The sequence below is a fragment of the Mus caroli genome, unplaced genomic scaffold (assembly GCF_978045245.1).
Source record: "Mus caroli unplaced genomic scaffold, Mus_caroli_1 scaffold_12, whole genome shotgun sequence".
In the NCBI taxonomy this organism is placed as follows: domain Eukaryota; kingdom Metazoa; phylum Chordata; class Mammalia; order Rodentia; family Muridae; genus Mus; species Mus caroli.
Genome location: NW_028227267.1, coordinates 96,766,794 through 96,792,156, shown reverse-complemented (window position 1 = coordinate 96,792,156; position 25,363 = coordinate 96,766,794). Strand labels below are relative to the sequence as shown.

At 39.9% G+C, this 25,363-nt stretch overlaps 1 protein-coding gene across 8 annotated transcripts in view; it reads left to right on the top strand.

Annotated features, from left to right (window-relative positions):
• The window catches only part of Klf12 (KLF transcription factor 12), a 415,415-nt gene that overhangs the window by 131,915 nt on the left and 258,137 nt on the right, over positions 1-25,363 (top strand). For 2 of the 8 annotated variants that reach the window (XM_085828811.1, XM_029469156.2), the window contains exon 3: positions 12,280-12,447. The exons of 5 other annotated variants lie outside the window; for them this stretch is intronic. Coding sequence is in view for 1 of the 3 variants with exons in the window: in XM_029469154.2 (XP_029325014.1) it covers positions 9,631-9,648 (18 nt within the window). In the remaining 2 variants the exon portion in view is untranslated. Of the gene's footprint in view, positions 1-9,588; positions 9,649-12,279; positions 12,448-25,363 lie in introns of those variants that run through there. One more of the 8 variants, XM_029469154.2, reaches the window with a different exon arrangement.

Below are 25,363 nucleotides of genomic sequence, written 5' to 3'. Positions count from 1 at the left end.
TGGCATCCTCCTGGCTCTCTTTCTCAATCTCACCTCCACGGAAATGATCACTGGGATGGCTTTGAACTCACTTAAGTGATATACAGCCACCTTCTTCTACAATTCAAATGCTAGTGTCCTGTCTCTGCCTGCATTGTTATTTTCCATGAGCACCCCACGATGGTGGACTGACTGTTCAACAACTGGGACCTTCCCTTTTCAGGGAACCTGGTCGTCCTTCCAACATCAGGTTATAAAGGGCATTCTTGCCTGAGCCTGCAGGTGTAGATCACATTTATTTTGGAGTCAGGATCTTAGAGCTGGGATGGACCTGATGTTGTCTCTTTCTTACCCATGCCACACAATGGCTGAACTTAGAGGCATGGGCCACAGTACCTAGCTCACATGTCACCACTTCTATGTGTGTTTGACATTTTGGGGAAAATTCTATTTCCTTTTTGCACTAATGTTCACAAACCTAAAGTGGTTTGTGCCAGTTGTAAGACATTTAGAGTGAAAATTGGGGGAGGGGTGGACCCTGTAACTGGAGTAAAAAAATCATTTAAATCATTTTGACTTATCTAATTGAAGTCATTGATACACTTCACATTTCACATTATAAAAAACATACCTAATTTTGTATTTTTGAGAAACTTAAAGGAATATGCAGTAAAAAAGGAATTAAAAAAAATCTTAATGTCTCATTGTCTTCTAGTCTTGGGTAGCCATAACTCTATTTTTTGAGTTTTCACAGCAGATGAGCAGTGTTCTTTCTTCCCATATGTTGTGGCATACAGGATAGATTCAGATTCTAGTTTCTTGTATGACTGCTGTTGTACGTTTCTTGGTAATACACCAGTTATCTGTCCTGAGACAACCTATAAATCACTCAGGACCTGTGAGTGAAGTTCCATTAACCCTTGGCTCAGCAGCTGTCCATGGGAGATAACAGGTATTTGGGGGGTAGGGCCTCATCTAGATTAGTGAGAGCCTTCAGATCTTAAAGATTTTTTTATTTAAGGGCAATATAAATAAGTATTATAAAAGTGGGAAGAAAGTTCTTTCTAGCTTTAAAAATTTGTCCCTTCCAAGCAGATTAAATGTCTATGAGATGCACAGTCTGTGAGGAGGAGTTTGGGTCACATTCAAACCTCTATTTTTGCAGAATCAATTCATTAAAGATAACAGTGTATGGATCCTATAAATAAAAAGGCAACAGTTGCAAGGGCCATGTCTGGAGTTTGATGCTCAAACCTTGTTGAAAGCCATTTCCTCATGTGGCATGCATTGATAACCACTGAAGGGCACTGTGAATGCTCTTGCTGCAAGCCAGTTTGTTTTTCCACTGGCCATTGTGTGCTCAGGTTCAAGAAGGGAATTCCAGGGGCTGCTGGGAGACTTTTCTTACATCCATTTGGAATCCTGATACCTCGTGACAAACCCATCACTTCATCCACTAGTTCTGCACATCATCCCTGCCTTAGCATCTGAAGAACAATGCTTACTTGCAGTTGGTACTTCAGCAGGAAGATGGAGGTAACTTCCTGAAGTCCACTCAGCAGCTGCTGTGGTAGCCTCAAAGGCAGATGGTTACAAGCATTTATGACCAACCTTGGATGCATTGTCAGTAGATGTGGGTTATCTTCAGTGACCTCATCTGGGTCTGCCAGGCTATGTCCCTTTCATGGTCCCTGAGTTCTCCAAAAGTCACTGGAGTTCAGGAAACATTGAACAGAAGTTATGTTATCTCTAGGAGTCAGGCTACTTGGTCTTTCTCTATTCTATTATTTAAGAGGTCATATATAGACTTCACCCTTCACTGCACATAGAAAGATGCAAACATGTTACCTGTTGAGTCTGGAGTGTTTATCCTTTTACATTGATGACTTCCTTTCTATGCTGTGATGCAGTCGTTCTGAAAGGGAGAAGATCAAAGACTCTGGCTGCTGTCCAGCGTTGTTGTTTCTGTCTGTAACTGGCTTTATCTGTCTCTGGAATACTGTGGGACTTGCCCAAGGTTGCATGAGAGTTACAACAAAAGGCACATATCTAATCTCTATTTTGTAACATTATTTGTACACTATTTCTGAAAGTTGTTTGGGGGCTGAAAAACCTCCGACAGAGAAGTTAAAGTAGAGGTGGTTTGCTAAAAAATTATCTGTGTGGGAGGGGTGGAGTTCAGTGACACAATGGCAGGCACATTTTCTTTTCTCAAAGGAACTCGATGGTAGCTTCCTGTTTGTAGCTCTCTTGGTTCTAGAGTAAAGAGATACTCCGACATGCCTCTGAGATACTAACTTGCGTTGATTGCAGCCCTTTCTTGCCTCTCAGCTGTCATAGACGCTAAAGACAGCTCAAATATCTAGTAACTATGGCTTCATCTGCAATTAAACCATTCAGTTGCCCAGAGAGTCTAAATAGTCACAGATAAAGAAAAGCCTTCATGACTTCTACAGAGGAGCTAAGGGTAAGACTCAATTTCTCCTCTTGTTTGATCTGCGTTCCTATTCAAGAACAGCTTATTTCTCACTTTGATGAAGGCAATGGTTGATAATTATTGGACAAAAGTCCCTCATGGTTTTTGCTGAGAAACTGGCTTCCAGAATGGCTTTGGATCTATGGAACTGAGGTAGTTTAAAAGCCTCAGCAGAAAGGCTCTCTGCAGAGCAATCTCTCTGTTTTAATGGCATCGGGGACCTTTGGAACCCTGAAGTTTAAAGTACAGGACGTTGTAGTTGACAGTTTTCTTCTGTGGCTAAGATGACATTCCTTTTACATAGAACCTTTGTTTCCTAAGTTGACCAGTCCCTGGATTTCCCTCACTTCACTTTTTCAGAGGTTCTGGTATTACAAATTAACTTTCGATTCTTGCCTTAAGAATAAAATAATTACCTGTGTTGTTTGATGAATATAGTCTTCATCCTAGCCAAGTTAAGTCATATGTTTTCTACAAGATCAATACTTTTGAAAATCCTTCTTTTATCAATCAAAAGAATAAATCTTTGTAGTTGAAAAAGCAGGCATAGGTGCTTTGTGTAACTGATTTGATAGACATGGAAATAATGCCTGGAACATATGAGGTAGAAGGACAATAACAAAGAAAATGGAAGAGCTGTTGCTTCCAGGATTAGAAAAGAATTCTCAGGGTTGGTTTTTTTTTTTTTTTTTTTTTTTTTTTTTTTTTTTTTTGTTGTTGTTCATTTGTATGTTTATTCTGTTTTTTGGAGTCATTTGGGGGGTTGAATTAATATCAGGGTCTGTGATCCACATTGAGTTAATTTTTGTGAAAGGCATACCATAAATGAAGATTTATGCCCTTCTCCCTTTCTCCTTCCCCTCCCACTCTGCCATGTCAGCCTCCTTCCCTCCCTCCTTCTATCCCTCCCTTCCTCCATCACCTCTTCATCCTTCTCTTCTCCATTCTTCCATTTCCTTCCTCCCTGCCCCTTCCTTTTCTCCTTCTCTTCCTTTCCTTTCCCTTTCATCTCTCTCTCTCTTTCCCCCTTTCTTCCTCCCTCCCTCTTTTCCTTGTTGACTTGTGACTCTTCCCTCTATTTACTTCTGACATTTTAAAGCATCGTTTGTTGAAATGATAGTCTTTGTTTCATTACATTGTCTTCCTTTACATTTTTAAAATTCAATTTTAGTTTAAGTTTTAAAAATTACTTTGAAATATTTACCGCATGGTGTAAGCATTCTCTGGTCTCACACATCCCTCACTACCCACTTATCTGCTGCCTATGCTTACTCCTGATTGGTCCCCCTCTTACCTCCAGTTCTTTCCTTTCTTCCTAGTTATCCTTCCCTGTTCCCTCCCATTCCTTTCCTCCTGCACACTGCCATGTCTGCCTTACCCCATCTCCCTACCTCATCCTTTGGAGGTAGTCACAGCTCCTGGAATGTTTATGGTTGCTGTGGCCCTGCCATATCTAGAGGATAGAACCCTCCCCTGCTCCTCCCCACCCTTTTGCTACCCCAGTCCTCCTCCAGTCTCTGCCACCATGTTCCCCAGGCTTGTGAAGGGGTCACATACCTCGCCTCTTTTATCAACACTTTGACCAATTATGAATCTCTGCTTTTACCGTCAGCTACTGTGCAAAGGAAGCTCCTATGACCACGGCTGAGCTCTATACTAGTCTATGTGCATGAACATAACTGTTTAGAAACAATTTAGTTACATGTCTATTTGGAAAAACATCAGTGGTAGGTTCCATAACCTACCTGCAGCTTCCATAACTGTTGTCTGTTGACCATTTTTATAGTGCTAGGTATGTGTTTTCTCCTATGTGTGGGCCTTAAATTCAGTCTGGAGTGGTTGGTTCCTTCTAGATCATTCACACCACTATTGCACCAGAGGGCATATTATCAAGTAGTTCAGTATTGTAGGCCCTAGGCTTGGGGTGTAATTGTGAAAGATTATTAGACATGAAAGAGGAAACTATTACTTACTGAGCCATCTTACCTGCCAGGATCCAATTTTTTTTACTGTTATTTATATAATTCAGTCTTTATTTTTATGTCTCATGTAAGTTTGTGCAGAGTGAGCTGACAGCTGTGGTGATCGTGTCCCTGGCGGCATGAAAGGGAATGGGAAATAAGATGACTTTTCGGTGTCTACCTTGACTATTATGGAACAGTCATTTGTCATGTTTGAGGTCCTAGGGAGCTACACTCTGAGGTTCATTTTGTATCCTTTGCATTCATTGTTTTTTTCAGTGTCTCTGAAGCTTTATTTTGTTTTGGTATTTGTTTTTCCTTGAGACAGTGTTTGCAGTGTAGTCAAGGCTGGTCCTTCTTGACTTTATTCTGTAGCTGGTTGTCTTTGAACTGCCAATTCTCTTGCCCCAGACTCCCAGTAATGGGATTCCAAAAGTATTGGCTGACGAATAGCTTCAACTGTTTTGCTTTAGAGAGAATTAAAATAATCCTCACAGACATCAAGATAAAAATTATATATATAATTATATATGAGATATATTAATATATGATATATGATATTACATGAAAGTATGATATAATGTGATATAATAATATACATACATGATATATAATAGATAGACACAGATGCATATTCACAAGCATGAGAGTTGTTTCTCCTTCTACAATCAAACATAGGTTATTATACTTGGAGATAGATGCTTTAGTCACTGATCCATTTTACCTGCCAGAATTCATTGATTGTTTTAAATCCAGTTGTAATTTTTAGGTTTATATATATTTGAGACAAATATCTGTAAAAGGACTACTATTTCAGCCCAGTAATCTTCTTTTATTTTATTTTCAGTAATTCAGAGAATAACTTAAGAATCTTTTGCTTGGCTTCTCACTCTAAATGTGTTTTTTCTTTTTCTGTATTTTTAAGCTGAGTTTAGTAGTAATCACTGTTAAATATAAAACGTCTTCCAACAGTGTGGGTAGAGCTTTGGTGAGAGAAGTTCAGGCAGGTGCTATCCCCATCTACAAGATGTGATCATACAAGATTACCATAGAGTAAAACGTGCATGTAGTGCAGAGGCCTCGATGCTGTGCTAATGTCACATCCCGGCGCATTGCTTCTGTCCTTCTGGTGAGACTAACACACATCAGGCCAGTGTGCTGCCAGTCATTTCATATCCTCTATTGACTTCCATAGGGCATGGGCTTGATAATATCGGTAAGTCGAATAGTGCTTGTTTGTATACTTACTGACCTTTCAACTTTATCATGACTTTAGAGAACAATGACTTCAGGTATGGCTTGCTTCTCATACCATCTTTGCTGCTCACAGGATTCCTGATTGCATCACTGTCTCTTGTGCTTCAATTAATCTTGTGCTGTTTTGTTCATTGTGGTAGTAGGAGCCATAGGCTGTAGAATTTGTGTCTGAAACATACTCTCTGAGCCTGCAAAAGGCAGCGCCATCTAGTGTGTGTATGAGTTGTTCCATGATGTTTATGCAACAGTGAAATCTTCTGACAGGCCACATCTCAGAACTTCACCCCAAAGGTCACAGGTGAGGTTACCCGCGTTGAGGATGACACTTTGTAGTGCAAGGCACTACAACATGTTTACTATGTAGTAGATTGGAGCTTTAGATGTTTAGATGTTTAGATGTACATACCTGTCTCAGAAATGGAAACATTATGTTTGCTGTCGAAATAGAAATATACAGTAAGAAAACATTAAAGTTAATGGCAAATCCGTTCTTAAATTTTAAGGTTTCCTTTGAATGAATTGTTGAGAGATTAGTAAACGTATTAGTTAAGTGCTAGCAGAAATTATATTACTTGTTCCTAAGAAAAAGTCATAATTCACTTATTTGATATTATTCTGCACCAAATATTTAACCCAGTTGGGTTTCACACCCCTATATTTTCTCCATTAAAATATTTCCTATAATGTTTTTCTTGGCCAACTAGATTTCACTCTGAATTCACCTTTCAAAAAAAAAATCACTAAAATCTCAATTCTCAGAAGTGGATGCTCACAGTCAGCTATTGGATGGAACACAGGTCCCCAATGGAGGAGCTGGAGAAAGTACCCAAGGAGCTAAAGGGATCTGCAACCCTATAGGAGGAACAGCAATATGATCTAACCAGTACCCCTGAGCTCGAGTCTCTAGCTGCATATGTAGCAGAAGATGACCTAATCGGCCATCATTGGGAGGAGAGGTTCTTAGTCTTGCAAAGATCATATGCCCCAGTACAGGGAGTGCCAGGGCCAGGAAGGAGGAATGGGTGGGTTGGGGAGCAGGGTTGGGGGGAGGGTATAGGGGACTTTTGGGTTAGCATTTGAATTGTAAATGAAGAAAATATCTAATAAAATTTGTTTAAATAATAATTAAAAAAAGTTAAAAAAAACTCAATTCTCTGAACTATTTTGTGTTTTAGTGGATCTTCAAATACTTCATGGTCTCAGATCAGACTGACTTAATAATAAAGGAACTCAATTACGATTACATCTTCCTTAAGAACTTTTCAAAACTGTAGTTTCAGTTTAGATTCTGTTGGTCACAATTTTTGTTAGTGATGCCTTTGTTTGGTTTTTCAATATCAAATAGCTCATCCTATGTAAGACCTTATGCTTCGATACCCTTGCTTGTTTAAATTTCTATTTATTTATGGGGGTATTTTGCCTTGCTTCAAGATTCTTGGGTCCTGCTTAGAATTCTCATGGCAATTTTCCTTTTCCTTTAAACGCTGAGTGTTACTCACACAAGTGTGGAGCCATTCTGATTCCTCCCTCTTGGAAGGCTATTGCTGCTGTGAGCGCCTGCAGGATATTTCCTCTGCCTTGAGTTTAGTAAAGAAGGATGTATGGATCCCTAGGAGTCACCCTGGTTAGTTTTTCTTGGAGCTCAGTCGGATATTTCCATCTGCTTTTTTGTGTTGGAGAAAAAGTTCCTACTATGATCATTTCAGATATCTTTTTCTATCCAGCTTCTGGATTTATTCTTTTCAACATCTGAACTTTCCTGACTTTGTTTAGGCCTCTTAAACGTTTCTCCAGAAGTGAGAGTGTATTTGTTTTTCTCCTTTGCATTCATTCTGAATTATGCATTTATTCCTCCTTAACAATTCAGTTGTTAAGCAGTACTGACCTTCTCTCCCCTCTTTCTCATACTCATTCCCCCTCCATCTCTCTGTCTCTCTGTCTCTCTGTCTCTCTGTCTCTCTCTGTCTCTCTCTCTCTCTCTCTCTCTCACACACACACACACACACACACACACACACACACTTAAAAGTTGCAATTTTTAACTATTTCTCTGTAATTCAATCATGTCTTTTCATTTTATGATTGTTTTATTTTTATTCATAACTACTAAATTGACATATTTGGTTAATATGTTATATTGACTTTGCAAAGTCCTTTATTTATTTTAGGCTATCCTTGAGTCCATGTTCACTGACCATCTTTTTCTTTAAATTTAATCTTTTTAAATTTTATTTACCAATATTATTAGTGTATGGTCGGTCGTCTCTGGATACCTTTTGGGAGTTGCCTCTCCCCATCCACCTCTATGTGACTTTATTTGAAAGGTTCTTTAAACTGAAATCTAGAAGACCAAGAAATACATTAAAAGAAGTAATCTAAGTGGCCCCTTACAGGATTCTTCAGTGAGACATTTCCAATGGGAACGACATTTACGAAGGGTGGAGGTTTTGTGTCCTGCCTTCAGTGAATTGAAGCACAATAGAGCAAAGGGGTTTCATTTATTTTTCTAGGAATGGATTTCCAGCTGTCCCACTTGCAGGGCTTTCTGCACTTCAGCAGCTAAGTCCTGTCCTTGGCTCTATGGTGTTTCATTGTTGATGTTTTAATCCTTCCATTAAATGAACCTTTGTACTTGAACCCAGCCTTGGAGTGACTGTTCTTGTTTTCTTCTGTGACTCTCTCCCTTCCATGCTGTCCTGTGGGAAGTGGACATGGTTTAGCCTCACATCCTATCCTGGGGTGGGTAGCGCCTCTCTTTGCTTTGACACAGGATTGCTTAATCTTCCTTTTCTTTTTTCATGCTGTACTTTAGACCGATTTTCCCTTGGCGCCTATTAACTGAGTTGGTTACTCGGTGAAGACTAGATTGGCACTGGTTTTGGGAGGTGCTGGACAGGGCCTGTGTGTTGCTTGGTGCCATTTTTGGCCAAGCGCAGTTCCCATAGAATAGAGCTCTCAGACCTAAACACTACTTACAAGGACAGGAGAGCGTCCTGCACCGTTCACCTGAGCACCTAAAACTGCTCAGTATTGCTTGGTCCTGGTTGGCTTCATCCTCTGGCTTGTCTCGTTGCCACCATGAGCCCCACTGCTTAGATTTTTTTTTTCTTTTACATGAACCGAACAGAGGAATTAAATCTTTAGAATCACTGTGTGACCCAAAGGAACATCTTCCATATTATTTTACATGTTTCCTGGGAACAAAATCATTCAGAAAACAAAAGCAGCTTTTTGTTTTTGTTTTTGAGACAGGGTTTCTCTGTATAGATCTGGCTGTCCTGGAACTCACTCTGTAGACCAGGTTGGCCCCGAACTCAGAAATCCACCTGTCTCTGCCTCCCGAGTTCTGGGATTAAAGGCGTGTGCCACCATGCCCAGCTTCAAAAACAGCTTTCTATTCTCCTCTTTGAATTGGCTATTACACAGTCAACCTAGAAACAAGTAGCCATAAAGGGCCTCTGGCTTGAATTATCTCTCCTTGAGCTTTCTGACTTTCTGTGCATTTGAAATGATATTTATACCTGAAGTTCAGAACTGTAAGAACCCCCTTGGCCAGCGCCTTGTGGAGCCTCTGGCTTTCCATGCTCCCGCCCTTCTCTCCTGGTGATGGGATGACCACTGACGGAGATAAATCCAGCTCTCACTTGGGTAAATATACAGGTCTGTACTGTGCTCTTGGTGATTCATTAAGTCTTCAGAGGGCAGAAGGGCAGTGGGGGTGGCCTGGGGGAGTGATGCTAGGGCACAATTTCAGCCTGGAGTGTGTCACCTCCTATCGATTTACCAGTTATTTGTTTCATTTATGTTTGAAGTTGATCCACTGCAGCTGTGATTACTGTGAGGTCTAACGGGAACCCATGAGACGAGAACAAGAAATGGAAAATTATAAATGTACAAGAAACTCGACTTCAGCCTTGGTGTGGGCTTGTCACGTGTACTTTTCCTGCTGTTGATGTAATGCTCCATCCTTCTGAGGTGACTTAGAAGGACATTTTTGTTTATAGCGTGTATTCTGAGTGCCTGAGTCTGACTGTGGGTCTCACCACTCTGCTGCCGAAAATTACTATTGAACCTCATCAATAATGCCATTGATTGGATTAATTATTAAAAAATGAATCATAAACTCATTTTTAAAGACCTCACAGGAGTCTTTAATGAAACATTCATGACAGGAGCACCATATCTGAAGAGGACAAGTTTTGTGTCCTATCTATTTCTTAATCCTGATGAATCATAACTTTTATAATTATAAAATAATCCTCAAGTTCTTATACAGTAATTATGTTAGCAAGGTGATGGGATTTTATGTTCATGCATATTAACCTTTTTTCTTTCTCAAAACGTTTCAGGATTTTATGGTTTTCTTTGGCTTTTATTGTAACCAGACAATTTCTTGCCTTTTTCCATCCTTTAATTTGGTTCTTTTTGTCTGACTTAGCAAACATTTATAGTTGGTTTATTCCGTTTACTTACTAGACTCCTATGCAGTCTGTGAGTGGAAAAAACAATCATTTAAAAACAATCCCTTCCTATTCTCCCTTTTAAGTCATTTGGTATGTTCAACTAAAATTCTATTAGCTCTCTTTATTCATAGTTCATATTACCTCCCGAATGTAGTGTGTATTTTCATTGTTAACCATAGTCATACATAAACTGTATTGGTTGTGCGGAAACTGCCTGCTATTATGATGAAGTTTCCTCATTTAGAGCCTCAGGAGAAATATTCACCAGACGACTCTTAACCGGGAGCCTCGGCGGAATTAGACTTATGGTTTACAGATGAATAACTTTTCCTGTTTTGGAAAATACAGTAATGGAAGAGAAACTAATCCAGGGAGGGCGATCGCACCTCCCAGCACCGTGAGGGGATCAGTAGATTTCAGGCAATTTGCAGAGCATTACAGACTACAACAACCCACTAGTGGCTGCTGGCAGTATCAATTGCTCCATCTAGGGCTTGGTTGCACAGTTTATTTTGATGAGGAGATTCATGTATTTGGATAGCATTATGACACTTCTGTCAAATTATTATCTTCTTAAAAAGGCCCTTTGAATATGTTTGTGATTGATGGCTTATTAAAAGCCTCTGACTACTGGGGAATTTGATTTATGATCTCTTAGTCCTTCATTCCATCTTTGCTCCAGTTTTTCAAATCTGCTTTTGGTATTCTAAGATTCACAAATTTATGCTTTAAAAAATTAGCTGCTTATAAAAATTTAGCTTCCAAAGCCATCTACATTTCTTTCCATTTTTAAGACCATCCTCCTTCCGTCAATATTGAATTTTTTTTTTGGTAGCATATGCAATTTTGTTTAGAAGGTACCTCCCAGCCTCTCACTGTTTTCGTCCCTTGATTTGACCAATGAAAACTGGGTGCTTTTGACAGCATCTGCACTGAGAAACGCTTTCCAAAGAAAACATTTGTTAGAACACACAAACGATTTATTTGGGTACATCTCAGAGCCTAAACATTTGACTCAGCTGCCAGTATGTACTCCCTTGGCTAATGTTTCTCTAGTGTTTCCACATTTTCATAGGCGAGCAGCCAAGTTGTCCGACAGTCTGGTACATCATGGGTGTAGATGTGGGCATTTGTACTAGAAGTTGATAGCACTAGAGTGTTCTGATGTATAGCCAGTTATTGTATGTTAGAACTGGCAGAAGTTGGCCCAACCCACCTGGGCCTCACCTATAAAATTAGCAAAGACTTTCTTCCATCTGTCCTTAATGGCTTAAGAAAGGCTTTAGGAAGCTGGTGAAGATCCCTTGAAACAATGAATGGTCCCAGGAAATCAGAACTTAGGCTGGTTATGAGATTGTCAGTATTACTAATATGTTGTTGTACAGAGATATACTATGTTGGGGGCTGGAGACATGGCTCATTGATAACGAGCACTTGCTGATTGGCCTGACTTTGGTTCCCAGCCCAGAAGTCAGACACCTGGGCATGGAGACAGAGCAAAACCAAACTGGCAGAATGCTTCTTGTTGTAGAAAGCATTCTGCCACATTTGCTCACTTAATTAACGTCAAAAATACTTGTGAAGCAAATGCTAGGTCCAAGTCACAGCTAAGGAATCAGTCAGACTAGGAGGAGCATTATGACTGCCACTGAAATCTTCCTTGTCACACTTTGTCCTCTTTGTTCAGCACCCAAAATCAGCATGGTGTGTGGAAAATGGTCTATCCCAATGTCACACAGAATGTCACCAAATCTATAGCAAATGAAGGTCTGAAGAACCTGACTGTACTGCTCAATTAGCAACACACATTCAGTGATGCCAACCTAACACTGTAGGATTTGGAAAGTCCCCGATAAAGGAGAGCTGAACATGAGACAACAGTGGCATGTCTTCACTTAGACTCCATTTGGGACACTAGAAGGCAATAGCTATTCTTTAATAAAACACTTCCTCCTTGGAAGAGGTCATGCTAAAAACCATTTAAGAAACAGACCAGGAACCAGAGCCCCAAACATGCCTATCCTTTCTGGCCTCCAGATAAGATGGGACCAAGGATTCTCCATCATTTTTTTTTCTTTCCCAGAACCTGAGTTGACCTCTCTATCCCTAAAGCTCCCTTTGCATTTCTATCTTCTATCCTCAGGAAGTGACTTCTTTTGCATGGGGAAGGCAGAAACATCTTTATAGAACTATGCTTGAATGATGGCTTGAGTGATGAGTAAGAATTCTGCTTTGAAATGGGGAAGGAAGGAACAACCTCCCAAGACAAAATAGTCATGGCCATGCCCTGAGCTCTCGAGGAGGTAGAAATGTAAGTGCTGACCTGTTACTGGGTATGATGGAGGGGAAGCTATTTCTGAGACCTGTTTGCCTTGGCTATAGGAGAAGTAGAAGATAATTATATGCAACACTATAACGATTGTTTATATATTTTTTCTCCTATAACTTCATATATCGAACTCATTCCAATCAGAATAAATCAGTTACTCATAGTAGTTGACTAAGATGTGCTTTAGTCCCCCATAAGGTGGTTTTGCATTCTAGATCTTCACCAATGCGAATCCTTATTTCCTGGACAACCCTTCCCTTGTACTCATTAGTGGTCCTGGCCAGGGGCAGCATTGTAGTTGCTTCCAATTAATGTCTTCCCAGACAACACAGCAGAGCCCATTGAGAATTAGTGCCATAAATTTTAGAGATTGTGGTGTATATAGGGAGAGAAATCTGAGACATCAAGAATCACATGAAAGTTCTTGAACACTTTTCATTTTATTGTTTTTTTAAATTTCATTTTTTTTTTATCTTTTGTCTTTCTTCACACATTTTAATGTATGAGAACTCAGATGAGAGGTGAAGATAAGAAGCAGGCATCCAGAGCTCATGTGCTAGGATGGACCTAGAAATGGAATCCGTAGAAGGAGACAGTCATTGCAATAGGGTGATTACAGGAACATAAGGATCTAGAGCAGCAGGTCTCAACCTGTGGGTCACACAGCCCCTCTGACGATCGTGTAGCAGAGATCCTTCATATCAGAGACTTCACACTCCAATTAATAACAGAAGCAACATTAGTGTAATGGAGAAGCAATGAGATTATTTTACGGTATGGGGTCACCCCTACATGAGGAACTGCATGAAAGCATTACTATGGTTGAGAGCCACTGCTGTAGAGGAAGGAGAAGCAGATTGGCAGTGGACGGGAGTGTTTCACTTTCTTTCTTTTATGTATGTTTGTGCATGTGGAAATGTTCATGTGTCTGTAAATATATGCTTGGATTCGGCTGATATGTGTGTGTGTGTGTGTGTGTGTGTGTGTGTGTGTGTGTGTGTGTGTGTGTGAGTGAGTGGGTGTGGGTGTGGGTGTGTAGGTCAGACGTCAGCCTGAGGCATCGCTAATTTCTTGATTTTTTTTCAGACAGTATTTTTCTTTGTTGCTTACCAGGTAGGTTAGGCTGGCTGGCCAGCAAGCCCATCTTTCTGTGCTATCCTCCCCAGACCTAGGATTACAAGTGCACATGCCCACCATACATTAACTCTATGTCATCATGGTTCATGATGATTTATTCGCTTTTACCAGTAGAGCCATCAGCCCAGGTTTCAAGTTCCTTTTTAAAAAAGTAGAATTTATTACTTTTAATTATGCATATATAATTGTGTGCATGTCTTTGTGTGTGTATGCCTGTGTGTGTGTGTGTGTGTGTGTGTGTGTGTGTGTGTGTGTGTTTGTCTGGGCACATGTGAGTACAGGCATCCTTGGAAGCCAGAGATTATCAGATTCCCCTGTTTTGGGGGTTATAAAGGCATGTGAACTTTCTAATGAGTGTACTGAGAATCAAACTTAGGTCCTCTGCAAGAGGAGTATGAACTGTTAGCCACTGAACTATGCTTCCTAGATTCCAGATTCCTCTTGATGGTGGCATTGGGTTCCTGAACAGTGCGAAATCAACTTGCTATGTCTGCTCTCTGTCTCATGTTTTCTAAAGCATCATATTCTAGAATTCTGTTTGTCTGTCTTTCTTTCTTTCTTTCTTTCTTTCTTTCTTTCTTTCTTTCTTTCTTTCTTTCTTTCTTTCTTTCTTTCTTTCTTTTCTTCCTTCCTTCCTTCCTTCCTTCCTTCCTTCCTTCCTTCCTTCCTTCCTTCCTTCCTTCCTTCCTTCTTTCCTTCTTTTGTTTTTCAGACAGAATTTTTCTATGTACTCCTGGCTGGCCTCAAACTCACTTTACAGAGCACGGTGGCCTTGAACATACAGAAATCCACCTGTCTCTGATATCTGAGTGCTGAGTTTAAAGGCATGCGCCACCATACCTGGCTTGCAGAACAGTTTTTAATAAATACACACTGAAGTGAAGAAAGGCCTCCTATTATAGTCTTCACTTGGCTATCTGTTTGCTCAGTTTGCATGTATTCTTTGGGGACCTAACACAGAACACGAAGATCAAGGGATGAGAATACTGGCTGACATGTCCCTAGTAGAATCGTTGGTGTCCAGGAGCCATATGACTATTTCTGACCTAAAAAAAATGAACAAACAAACAAACAAACAATGACCCATGTATGGCCTCCATAATAGGCAAAAAGCTGCCTGGAACATCGCTTTGTCATTTAGCAAGAGAATATGCTGCATGCCCCTTTCAATGCACATGTATGCAGCGTGCTCTCCTGGTTTCCAGGTTCCACAGCAGATGAGAAGGAACATGAAGAAAAGAGCCTCTGGGGTCACCTAGTTGAAATCCTTCACTTTAGATCCAAAGATGTTAAACGACATATCCACGTGCATTCCGCTAGGACTGGTTACCTAAGTCTGCATGCATCCTAGTCTGACATCTATTCTACCTTAGGGCAGAGCAACATCTATAAAAAGAACGGGAGCAGATTGAGAAACCACAGCTTGACATACTCTAATATGCTCATGCCTACACAAAGTCCAATAGTTTCAGGTCATTTAGTACGGCCACACTTCAGTGGGTCCTGAACTTATATTCGTGTGCCGCTTTGCCTGGTCACCCATGTTATAATAAGTAGTCTGAATCATCAAGAAAAAGTCAATGTATGTCCCTAACTCTGTGATAAAACAGTGCAGGGATATTTTCATTCAAATTATTCTTATTCCACTTTAAATTTACATTGAAAAGCACAAACCCTTCACCCACTCAGGAAAGGCAACTATGAAATAATCCAAGAGTACTATTTAAGTGTGACCGTCTTCTGATGAAGGGAAAGATGTCTTTTGTGGCCAGATTACTGGTTCATCAAAATGACACGACTTGTTTGGTGTGGAGAATAATATATTTTAAATATTGCTGCTCTGTGTCAGATGTCTTGTGTTTGCAGCTCATGGCTGTGATTTTTCCATATTAGAAAGCTGGCTGTCAAGAAGAGAAGCCTTTGTTATTTAAACTCTGTTTTGGTACAGGGTGGAGAAAATACTTGGTAAAGTCTTGGCTGTGCAAACATGGCCTGAATGGCCCCTAGCACCCAGGCAAATTGTGGAACAGAGTTGAGTGCATTTTTAATTCAACTGCTATGGAAAGAAGCAGGGAGGAGCCGCTGGGCTGGTTGGCCAGCCAGGTTAGGTTAATCAGTGTGTGACGCGTCTTCCAAAGTTAGGATGGAGAGCAGTTGAGGAAGTCTTTCAGTGTCCACCTCTGCCTAGGCGTGTTCTCTTCCTCCCCCTCCCTCCCTGCCTCCTTCTTCTTCCTCTTCCTCCTTCTTCCTCTCTCTCTCTCTCTCTCTCTCTCTCTCTCTCTCTCTCTCTCTCTCTCTCTCTCTCTCTCTCTCTCCGTCTCTCTCCAAAAACAAATCAGAAAACCCAAAACAGAAACTACACATTGGAACATGGTGACTAAAGTACCCATTCCACACATCCCACCATCGCATCCCTCCAGCTTTAAATACCACCATGCATTCATTATTTTTACCATTTGGCTGTCATCTGCAGCCCTTGCTGAATCCTCTTGGCATTTCTGTGGCTCTCATCACTGACTCCAGGTCTGTTGTTCAGTTTGAGTAAGCAACTACTCTTGGGTCAACTGGTCTGCTCTCACACCAGCCCTTCGTCTTCTCTTCCTTTGGCTAAGGCTAGGAACATTATTCCCAATCAGAAATTCATTTAATTATGTTCTTGCTCAATATTACATATGTGCTCATAGGGGGACCAGAAAACAAGTTTTAGAGACCTTTTTCATAACAAAGGAGTTGGATATCTCCTTTTGTCTTTAAACATATTCCAGCAAGAATTTTGGTCACCATGTCATTGTTCATTGTAAAACTTATAGATAAACATGTATAAGAATTTAATAGATGCTACAATTTTGTCTTATGATGATGCATTATATAAGTGGGTGAAATTAATTGTAATTATTCTTTTTTCTCCATTCATGTGTATGTATGCTTGTATGCATATTTGTACATGTTGTTGGTACATACATCCATACAGGTACATATGTATGTGTGTGCATATGGATGTGGAGGCCAAAGGTCGATGTCTAATGTTTTTCCTCAGTTGCTTTCAACTTTACTTACTGTGCTTAGGTGCCATGGTGAGCCTGGCATTAGGGGTTAGCTAGTCCAGCTAGCCAGATTGCCATGGGCATCCCTTGTCTTTATTTCTTCAGTGTAAGGGTTGAAGGTGCTCCACATGCCAACCTGATTTTTATGTGGATTCTGGGCTTCTGAACTCTTGTCTCCATGCATGCGTAGTAAGTGCATAGTCCACGGAGCTATCTCATCAGTACCTCTAAGGTTCTTTTATGTGAAAAAGTCAGTTAAATAAAGGTGGAGTCAGTGCATTGCTCAATAGTAACCAATACTCCGTGGTGTTCACCACAGTTAAGGCTCAAGCAAGTTGCTGGGCTCATAGATTCAAGGTCATGGGCTTGTGAGGCTTGGTGGAAGATGAGCCTGTTGCTTTCCCTAGTGTAGGGTAAAGGAATGCTGAGGGTCAGGGCAGTCCAAGGAACTCACTACTTTGTGTGCCGTTGAGTGAAAATTGTATTTTGGCTTAGTCTTTTTGCACAGGAGCTGCAGGAGGTCATGGAGGTCAACAGGGCATTCAAGCTGTGCTCAAAGGAGAGGTCACAACCCTTTCTTCCAATCTCCCAGGCAAAGGGATTCTGTGACCTCTGAGGACTGTGAGTTTCAGAGCCTCGCCCAGGAACGCAAGCCTCTCAACCCCACTTCTAATCCTTCTGCTTTCAGAGAGTTTCTTTGAAAAAAAAGAAACACTGTCTTTTCTTTACTTGTATCTTTTTGTAGAAGTGATAAATGTTCATTATATACTCGCTACAGAAATGTGAGGCAAGGGAAACACAGCTATCATTACGACTGCACACAGGATGGCAGATAACTACTTATCGTCTGTCTGTATTTATATTTAAGGGTACAGAGAATATAACAGATTTTTATATTCTGCAAGCACTATTTTGGAAAATGACGTGTGCTTGTCTAAACTAGGCATTGTTGTATGCTAGTGGGCACGATTCTATGTCACTTGAAGTGAGTATTTGTGACATCTTTAACTATATGGGCTCACGGTGATTTATTTCATCATTGTTCTGTTTGGTAATATTTAGGTTGAGTCCAATATTGACTAATTATGAACAGTGGGGATATAAATATGAGTCTGAGCTTCCTTCCTTATTATCTAGGATCAGTTCCAAGAGAGGAATTCTCTAGGACACAAGGCATATATTCCTTTCATGGTTTTTGATAGATTCTGCCAAATTTTCTTCAGTCCTCAGCTCCACCCAGTAAGACAGGAGAGTGGCCTGCTCTAATTACATTGCAGCCACAGCATGGTTCACAGAGTTAGCTCGGTGGTGAGAGATCATCATTTTCTAGCTTAAAAACGGTGCTGGACCATGGAGTTGATAACCTCTGATGACACTCCTATTCACCCCATGCCCTTTATGAGAGTTGAAAATTTTAAAGATTCGTACCTTTGAAAGAATAGACATCGTGCAACAGGGAATAGAAGACCTAGAGCAATGTGCAACCAAATACATCTTCTGCCTTGGGAGGAATCAGCCTTTTCCACGCTGTTCTTTCAAAGCCTGTGTACAGTCTGAAGGACCCTAAGAGCCATGGACATTAAGTAGAAAGACTCTGGGTAGGGGGCAGTTTCCAGCTCTTGTTTGACCTAGACCTGTAATGAAGGCACAGGAGGATAGGATCCCTGCATATTTTAGAGAAATGAGATCAGTCTGATGGAACAATGAAGAAATGTGCCACCAAAGAGAAGCAATATCTTTAAAACAAAATATATTAACTGCAACACGATTTCTCCTGGAGGTCATTGATCTTACATAAGTATTTGACGGGCTTAGTTGTCTCAGGAAAATTTACTTTTACTGGTGGCAGTATTGATCTACTAAAACATGTAATACTTAAAATGTGCTATGTTGATTCACAGCACTGTGTGTGTGTGTGTGTGTGTGTGTGCGAGAGAGAGAGAGAGAGAGAGAGAGAGAGAGAGAGAGAGAGAGAGAGAGAGAGAGAGTGAGAGAGAGTGCTTATAGTTTGAGCGTATAGTGTATCACAGCAGGGACGTTGTGGTGGCAAGACCTTGAGGTAGGTGGTCATATCATATCTAGATCCAGGAAGCAGAGAGAGATGGGCAGCTGTGCTACCTCTGTCATTTTATGAGGTCCAGGACCAGCATGACCAGCAGCTTCCCTAGTCGCCATACCCACACACAGATGTCCTTAGAGGCTTATTTCCTATGTGATTGTGATTTTTACATCCAAACAACATTACATTTACAATCCAGTCTTGGCATTTGGCTTCTGTTTCATACTATTTTCTAAGTTCATGTCAACATTATCATATCAGAACATCCTTAGTTTGTCTCATACAACTTACTCTGATACCACACCGGGATATCTACAAAGTTTGGGAGTGCTCACTGATACTAGAATTACATATTTTTCTTAGAGAGTTTCTGGAGTTATATGGTACCTTTTGTATATTCACTGCCCTCTGCCTTGGCTCAAAGTCTTTGAGGAGTTCCAAGTGCATGGACTTGCTTATTAATAGTTAAGTTTGGGGACAGAACCTTTTAAAAATATTGTGTCTATTTCTTTGTTTTGTGTATTTATATCTGTGTGTGTGTGCATACACACTGTGACCCACGTAAAGAGGTCAGCAGACAAATTTTAGAAGTCAGTTCTCTCTTCGCTATATATATATATATTCCTGGGTTCCTGGGTTCCTTCTCAGGATTTTATGCTTGGTGGCAGGTGTCTTTAGCTATGACCCGTCTGCTTTTCCCTGGGTCAGATTGCTTCTGTCATGGTTGCAGTTTGTGGAGATGTGGGAAAGAACCAGGCACCCAAGACTCATTTTCACCTTCTAACAGATTACACATTTTCGCTTTGTCATCATCTACCATTCTGATTGGAGATCCCGAATTGTGTGCAAGTAAATATTAGATATTCATCACAGTATCTTTTGAAGGACCCATCCGAGCTTTTTCTGTTTGCTGAGTTCATTGGCAAACCAGGCACACAGGTTGACCTTCTAGCCCTATCTGCATGGCTGTCTTCCATAATCTCAAGCTGATGCGTTTGTTCCACTGTCATGATCCAGTGGGTCTGTTTCTCCCAATTATTAACATTTATGAACCCTGAGTAGATGTGAGCTTCTGAGTTCTCCAGAGTTCCTTATTTTAGAATAAATTGCTTGGAAAAATATAAATAGAATGTTTCATAAAGTGACTGAGGGTAGACACGTGTTAACACTTCTGCTTGTTAAAACTTATTTTCTCTTTATTAAGGGCTATCCAAATGAATACGTAAGATGAAAAAAAATATTGATTGACACTGTCAGTGATCTATAAGTACTAACTAATCAAAGTTTTGTTTCATTTTGTTTCTTTTTTTCTCTTCTTTTTTATTCCTTTCATTTTCTATTCCTTCCTTCCTTTCTTTCTTCCTCACTCCCTGTCCTTTTCTTTCATTTTATTTTTTATTTTTCCTTCCTTTCCTTCCTTTCCTTTCCTCTCTCTCTCTCTCTCTCTCTCTCTCTATATATATATATATATATATATATATATATATATATATATATATATATATTCCCCTTCTTCCCCTTCTTCCCCTTCCCTTCCTTTTCCTTTCCATTTTTGGTCCATTGGGTGAAAAATTGAGCCAAACATGATGACAGCCTATGTGTGTGAGGCTGCCAGATGTAAGTTCAAAGCTAGTTTGGCTACATGTTTAGATCCCTGGGCATCACCAAGCAATAAATTATTTTCCTCATCACTTGTTAGTTTAAAAGATAATTGATGACCTGATCTGGGGAGATGAGTGATTGGTTAAGTACTTGCTGAACAAACAGGGGGATGAGTTCGGATCCCCAAAGCTAAGAATAATAATGGTAATTGTTATTTCAGAGACAGAGGAGGGAGATGGCAGAGACAGGAAGAATCTGAGTCAGTCCCAAGGTCAGCTTGCCTGGCACATGCAGCTTCCAAAAGGAGATTCTGTCTCAACCAAAGTGGAAGCCAAGACAAAGATGTGAAGTTGTCCTCTGGCTTCCACATATACCCATGGGATACATGTAGCCACTGTGAACATGAACATGCACATATACACATATCATGCACACACACAAAGTTATATACACAAATACTCAAATTATTAACCAACCCTTCATATTGGTTTTAACAGAAGGTTTAAACTTAGTGTGGAGTAATAAAATTTCATTTGGTTTTCTGGTATAGATAAATATAAAACAAGACATTTCTATGGTGTAAAATAGTATAAGAGAGGTTAACTCGGAGCTTTGTAACTGTGCCTACTACTTTGGATTAATTTTACAGACGTGGCAGTAGTACTTATTTTTAGAAAATTGTACTCTCACATTTTATTTCTGTTTGAGTGAAGTATGAATTGTAATACTGAGATTTCTATCTAGTCATAAAACTGTGCTTTTGTGGGTCACTATATAGATATTTTCTTTCAAGTTCTCTTAAATGTAATTTCAAATTAAATTTTAAGAGAAGGTGTTTGTAAATTAATAAGCCTCGTTTTCAGAGACCAAGATTCATAGCAGAGTAGAGTAGAGAGTTGCAATATCCCATACACCCATTTGCCTCTCATGGCTGCAATCCTCCTCAACGATGTAAGTCCACGTTGGTGACATTTGTTAGAGCTGATGACCCTGGATTGGCATATCAGTATGCCAAGTCTGTAGTTTGTGTCAGATGTCATTCTTCATGTACAGACCAAAGGATTTATGAGTTTTGACACATGACTGCCCTGCAGTCCTGTGTCCTGCCTCCCGTTCACTCTTTACTACTTAACTCCTGGTGACCATTACCATGGTTTGCTTCTTGCAACGAGCTCTCCAGTCAACAGCCCTCAGTGTGCAGCCTTTTCAGAACAGCCCTCTCACTCCATGACAGCGGTGGGAGTGTCCTTTGAGGGCTTGAGATATTAAAGTCGTTTTATTTATTCATTTGTATGTGTTTTTATGGTGTGATATGTGTGTGTTCTATATGAGTATGGTGTGTGTATATGTGCATGTGCTCCCATGCACATGCTGCCAGCAGAAGACAATTTACTGGAGTTGGTTCTCTCCTTCCACCATTGGGCTTTGGGGATGGAACTCAAATTGTTAGGCTTAGAGACAATTGCCATTACCCATTGGGCCATCTCACCAACCGACTTGTAATGTCGAATATTATTCTTACTTTTGGCTGGAAGTGTCACTTTGTCCATTTCCAGATGGAAGGCAGTCTTGGTTGCTTTCCAGTTCTAATTTTGGCAATTATGGATAGCATACTAGAAATGTGTTTCAGGCAATTACTAAGTGTGTGACAGTATAATCTGGTGACCATCTTCTTTAGCTTTTTTAGGAAGCAGCAAACTTATCTTCTTGAGTGCATTCATTCCCAGCTCTGACACAACACAGTGCCTTTGGCTGCTTGTTTGCATGATGCGCTGTGTGTCGGTATGATGGCTTTAGATGTTGGCCAGTCCCACAATTTTATCTTACATTTTCACTTCTCTAACAAAGGAAGGTAGTAAGCATTTTTCCCCAGTCCCACTTGCCATATGCATCTTCTTGAATAAGGTGTCTATTCTGATTTTTTTGTCCTTAAATATTAGTTATAAACATTCCTTTTATTAAACGTGAACACTTAACTTATAAAACACCAATCTTAATATGCAAATTGGGGAATCCCTTATGTCTTAGTCTCTGTGGATCCTTTAACTGTGTAATGTCTGTCAATTGGTCAATAGTCTTCCAGTCTTGCTAGGAGAGGGAGAGGACCGTGGTTCCCCCATCCTTCTACATCAAGGACAGGCATTGCCTTATGACCTTGCTGTTCTGGTGACTCTAAGACAAGAGTTGACTTTCCAGTTGAATTCCTCTTTGTTTTGTTAGGAACAGTGGTGACCTCTAAGCTTCATGCATGCTGGTCAGGAAATAGGAAGTCTTAGAAGATATTTTTAGTTCTTCCAAAAATGACCACTGGTGGGAACCTAATTTTTTTTCCTTCAGTAACTCTTCATGAATTTTCTTGTTTAGAATCTTTGATATTAGTATATAATCTGAGAATGTGGCTTAGTGATCAGAGGTTCAGGGTAGTCAAAGTGCTACATAAAAGCAAAGCCTCTAAATGGAATCATTGCCAGAAACTCTCATTTAAAAGCAATCTGACAGGTGTCAATCACATACAAATATATAATGTATCGATATATATTTCCTCAGAGAAGAATGGCCAAAAAATGATTTTTCCATAATAAGAAAATGTTTTAAATGCCAGCCTGGGCTACTCTGCAGTAGAGGGAAATGTGTTTGGTCTTTGTTTTCTTTTCTGCTACGATGGTAAATATTTAGTATAAGTTTCTATAGAGTCTTCTAGAACAGGGAATGCTTATGTCATGCCCAGGTTAGACATCCTTATACCTCTCTCTGCTATGATAAGTGCAAACATCTATGGAGAACCTACTCGAAGCAGTCTAGCAGATTCATTGTATCGGTTGTCAGTCTAACGCAAACACAGACTGTAAGCCCCTGGAGCATTCCCTGCAGGGCTTTTAGGCTTGTCTTCCTTACTTTCTTTTTAGTAACATGTGTCCCTGTCAGGGAGAGGTTGTGCCATTGCTTATTCGCTTGGCTAAGGAATGCAAGTGACTCTTCTGCCTATTCTGAGTGTCAGCCAGGATGGGAAAATGGATTTCTCTCTTCATCATTTGTTCTTACATTCAAAAAAAAAAAAAAAAACCCAGCCTTCTCGACTCTTTTTATACCTCAAATTTTAAATGGTCACACATTTCTTTTAATTACATAGGAACTCATTTTTGTAAACAACAACAAAAATAAACTGAGAACGTATGTTAAATCCACATTCTGTCAGCTCCACTTTTGAGCATATCAGTGAACAGGTCCTCCCTGTTTCTTCTGTCATCCTCTAACATTGAAGTGTTGCTTCAGAAATTGCGGGAACATGGTAAAATCTTGTACAAAATGATGCTGATATCCCTGGTCCCTTAAGTTCAGTGGCATCCTTCTACTTCTGTGACACTCTGAATGTTTCATTTCCCTCTCCCCTCTCCACCTCCAAATTCTCAAAACCATTGCCTGTTTCTAGTATAAAGGTCATGATGAGGACTATGTGGGACCCACTAGAGTTGTTGGATAGAGCAGCTTTGCCCTAAAGGCACAGGATAAAAATGGATTTATGCAATTAAAAGTTTTTAATACATGATATGAGTCATGTTTATGTTTCCTAGTAAACAAAAAAGTTAAATAATACTGTACTTATTAATAATATGTCCAGAATAATTCATCATGTGACTAATTTAAAATTAAAGGCATTTGTAATTCTTTCTTATAAAAAATATTCAAAATCCAGTGTGCATTTTGCATATTGAACACATTTTGGCAGGTTCTATTTCCAATGATCAGTAGTTGTGGTCCATTTACAAGTCATCTTTAGCCATATTATTTCCAAATTTGTGATTCAGAGAGCCACACAGAACAAATGCAGGGGAGTCATTCGTAGGCTTTGGCTGACAGATGGTCTTTCTTTCTTTCTTCTTCTTCTTCTTCTTCTTCTTCTTTTTTTTTTTTTTTTGAAGACAGGGTTTCTCTGTATATCCCTGGCTGTCCTGGAACTCACTTTGTATACCAGGCTGGCCTCAAACTCAGGAATACCCCTGCCTCTGCCTCCGAAGTGCTGGGATTAAAGGCCTGTTCCACCACACCCAGCTTCAGAATAAAACATTAAAATATAAATAGGTTTATCTTAAGTTAGAAGCTGGCCTTGGTTGTGAAGAAACACAAAGTGTAAAACGGTTGCATAGAAATTTGAGATAGGGGCCAGAATGAGGTCTACTCTGGATGGATCTGTGTTGTGAGTGTAATTGCCTTGTTGAATTAGGTAATTTAAAAGTTTGATTTTTAAAAAAAATATTTTGATTCAAATTTAAATATTCAAATACAGTGCATAATTGCATGCATGCACTTTACTCTGTATCTTTGGGCAAAAGCTATTCTATCAAACAATTCCAACTCATCCTCATTTATTTAATTTAAATTACCTAATATTTAAATTACTTTAAATGTAGTTATTGCCTTTGGAGTATTTTTATTTGTTTTGCGTTGATCTGAGGCTGACTTAGGAATTCTCATTGGCCATTTCTAAGGCTAGAACCTCCTAGTTGCCATTTCTAATCCTGGATCCTTACAGGACCCTTCCATTTCCCAAGGCTTGGACTTACTTGCACATTGACAGCCCCATTCTGGAATCTTTGAGCTTGCTTTATGGGAAAACTTTGGATATGCATAAAGGGTAGAGGGAAATGTTCTAAATTAATAGCAGATGTATTTTGAAGTTGGCTACAAATATTCCTTATATGGAGTATTATTGTCTTTTAATATTGAGGTACCATTTGTACTTTTTAATTGATGAATATGAGGTAGTATAAAGTTAAGATTTGGCACAGAAGATGTGGTTCCACAGTTAAGAGTTCTTCCCATCCTTCCAGAGGACTGAGCTCAGCGCCATGCCAGTCTGTAACTCTAGCTCCATGGGAGCTTGGGGCCTCTTATGGACTCTAGGAATCTGAAACATATGTAAAGTGAGAGAGACAGGGTAGAGGGAGACAAAGAGGGGTGTACATACATGCACACGTACACCCATGCATATCTCCATAATTGGAAAAGAAAATGTTTAAAAGAATGTGCACAGTAGAGTATATACATATGACAAACT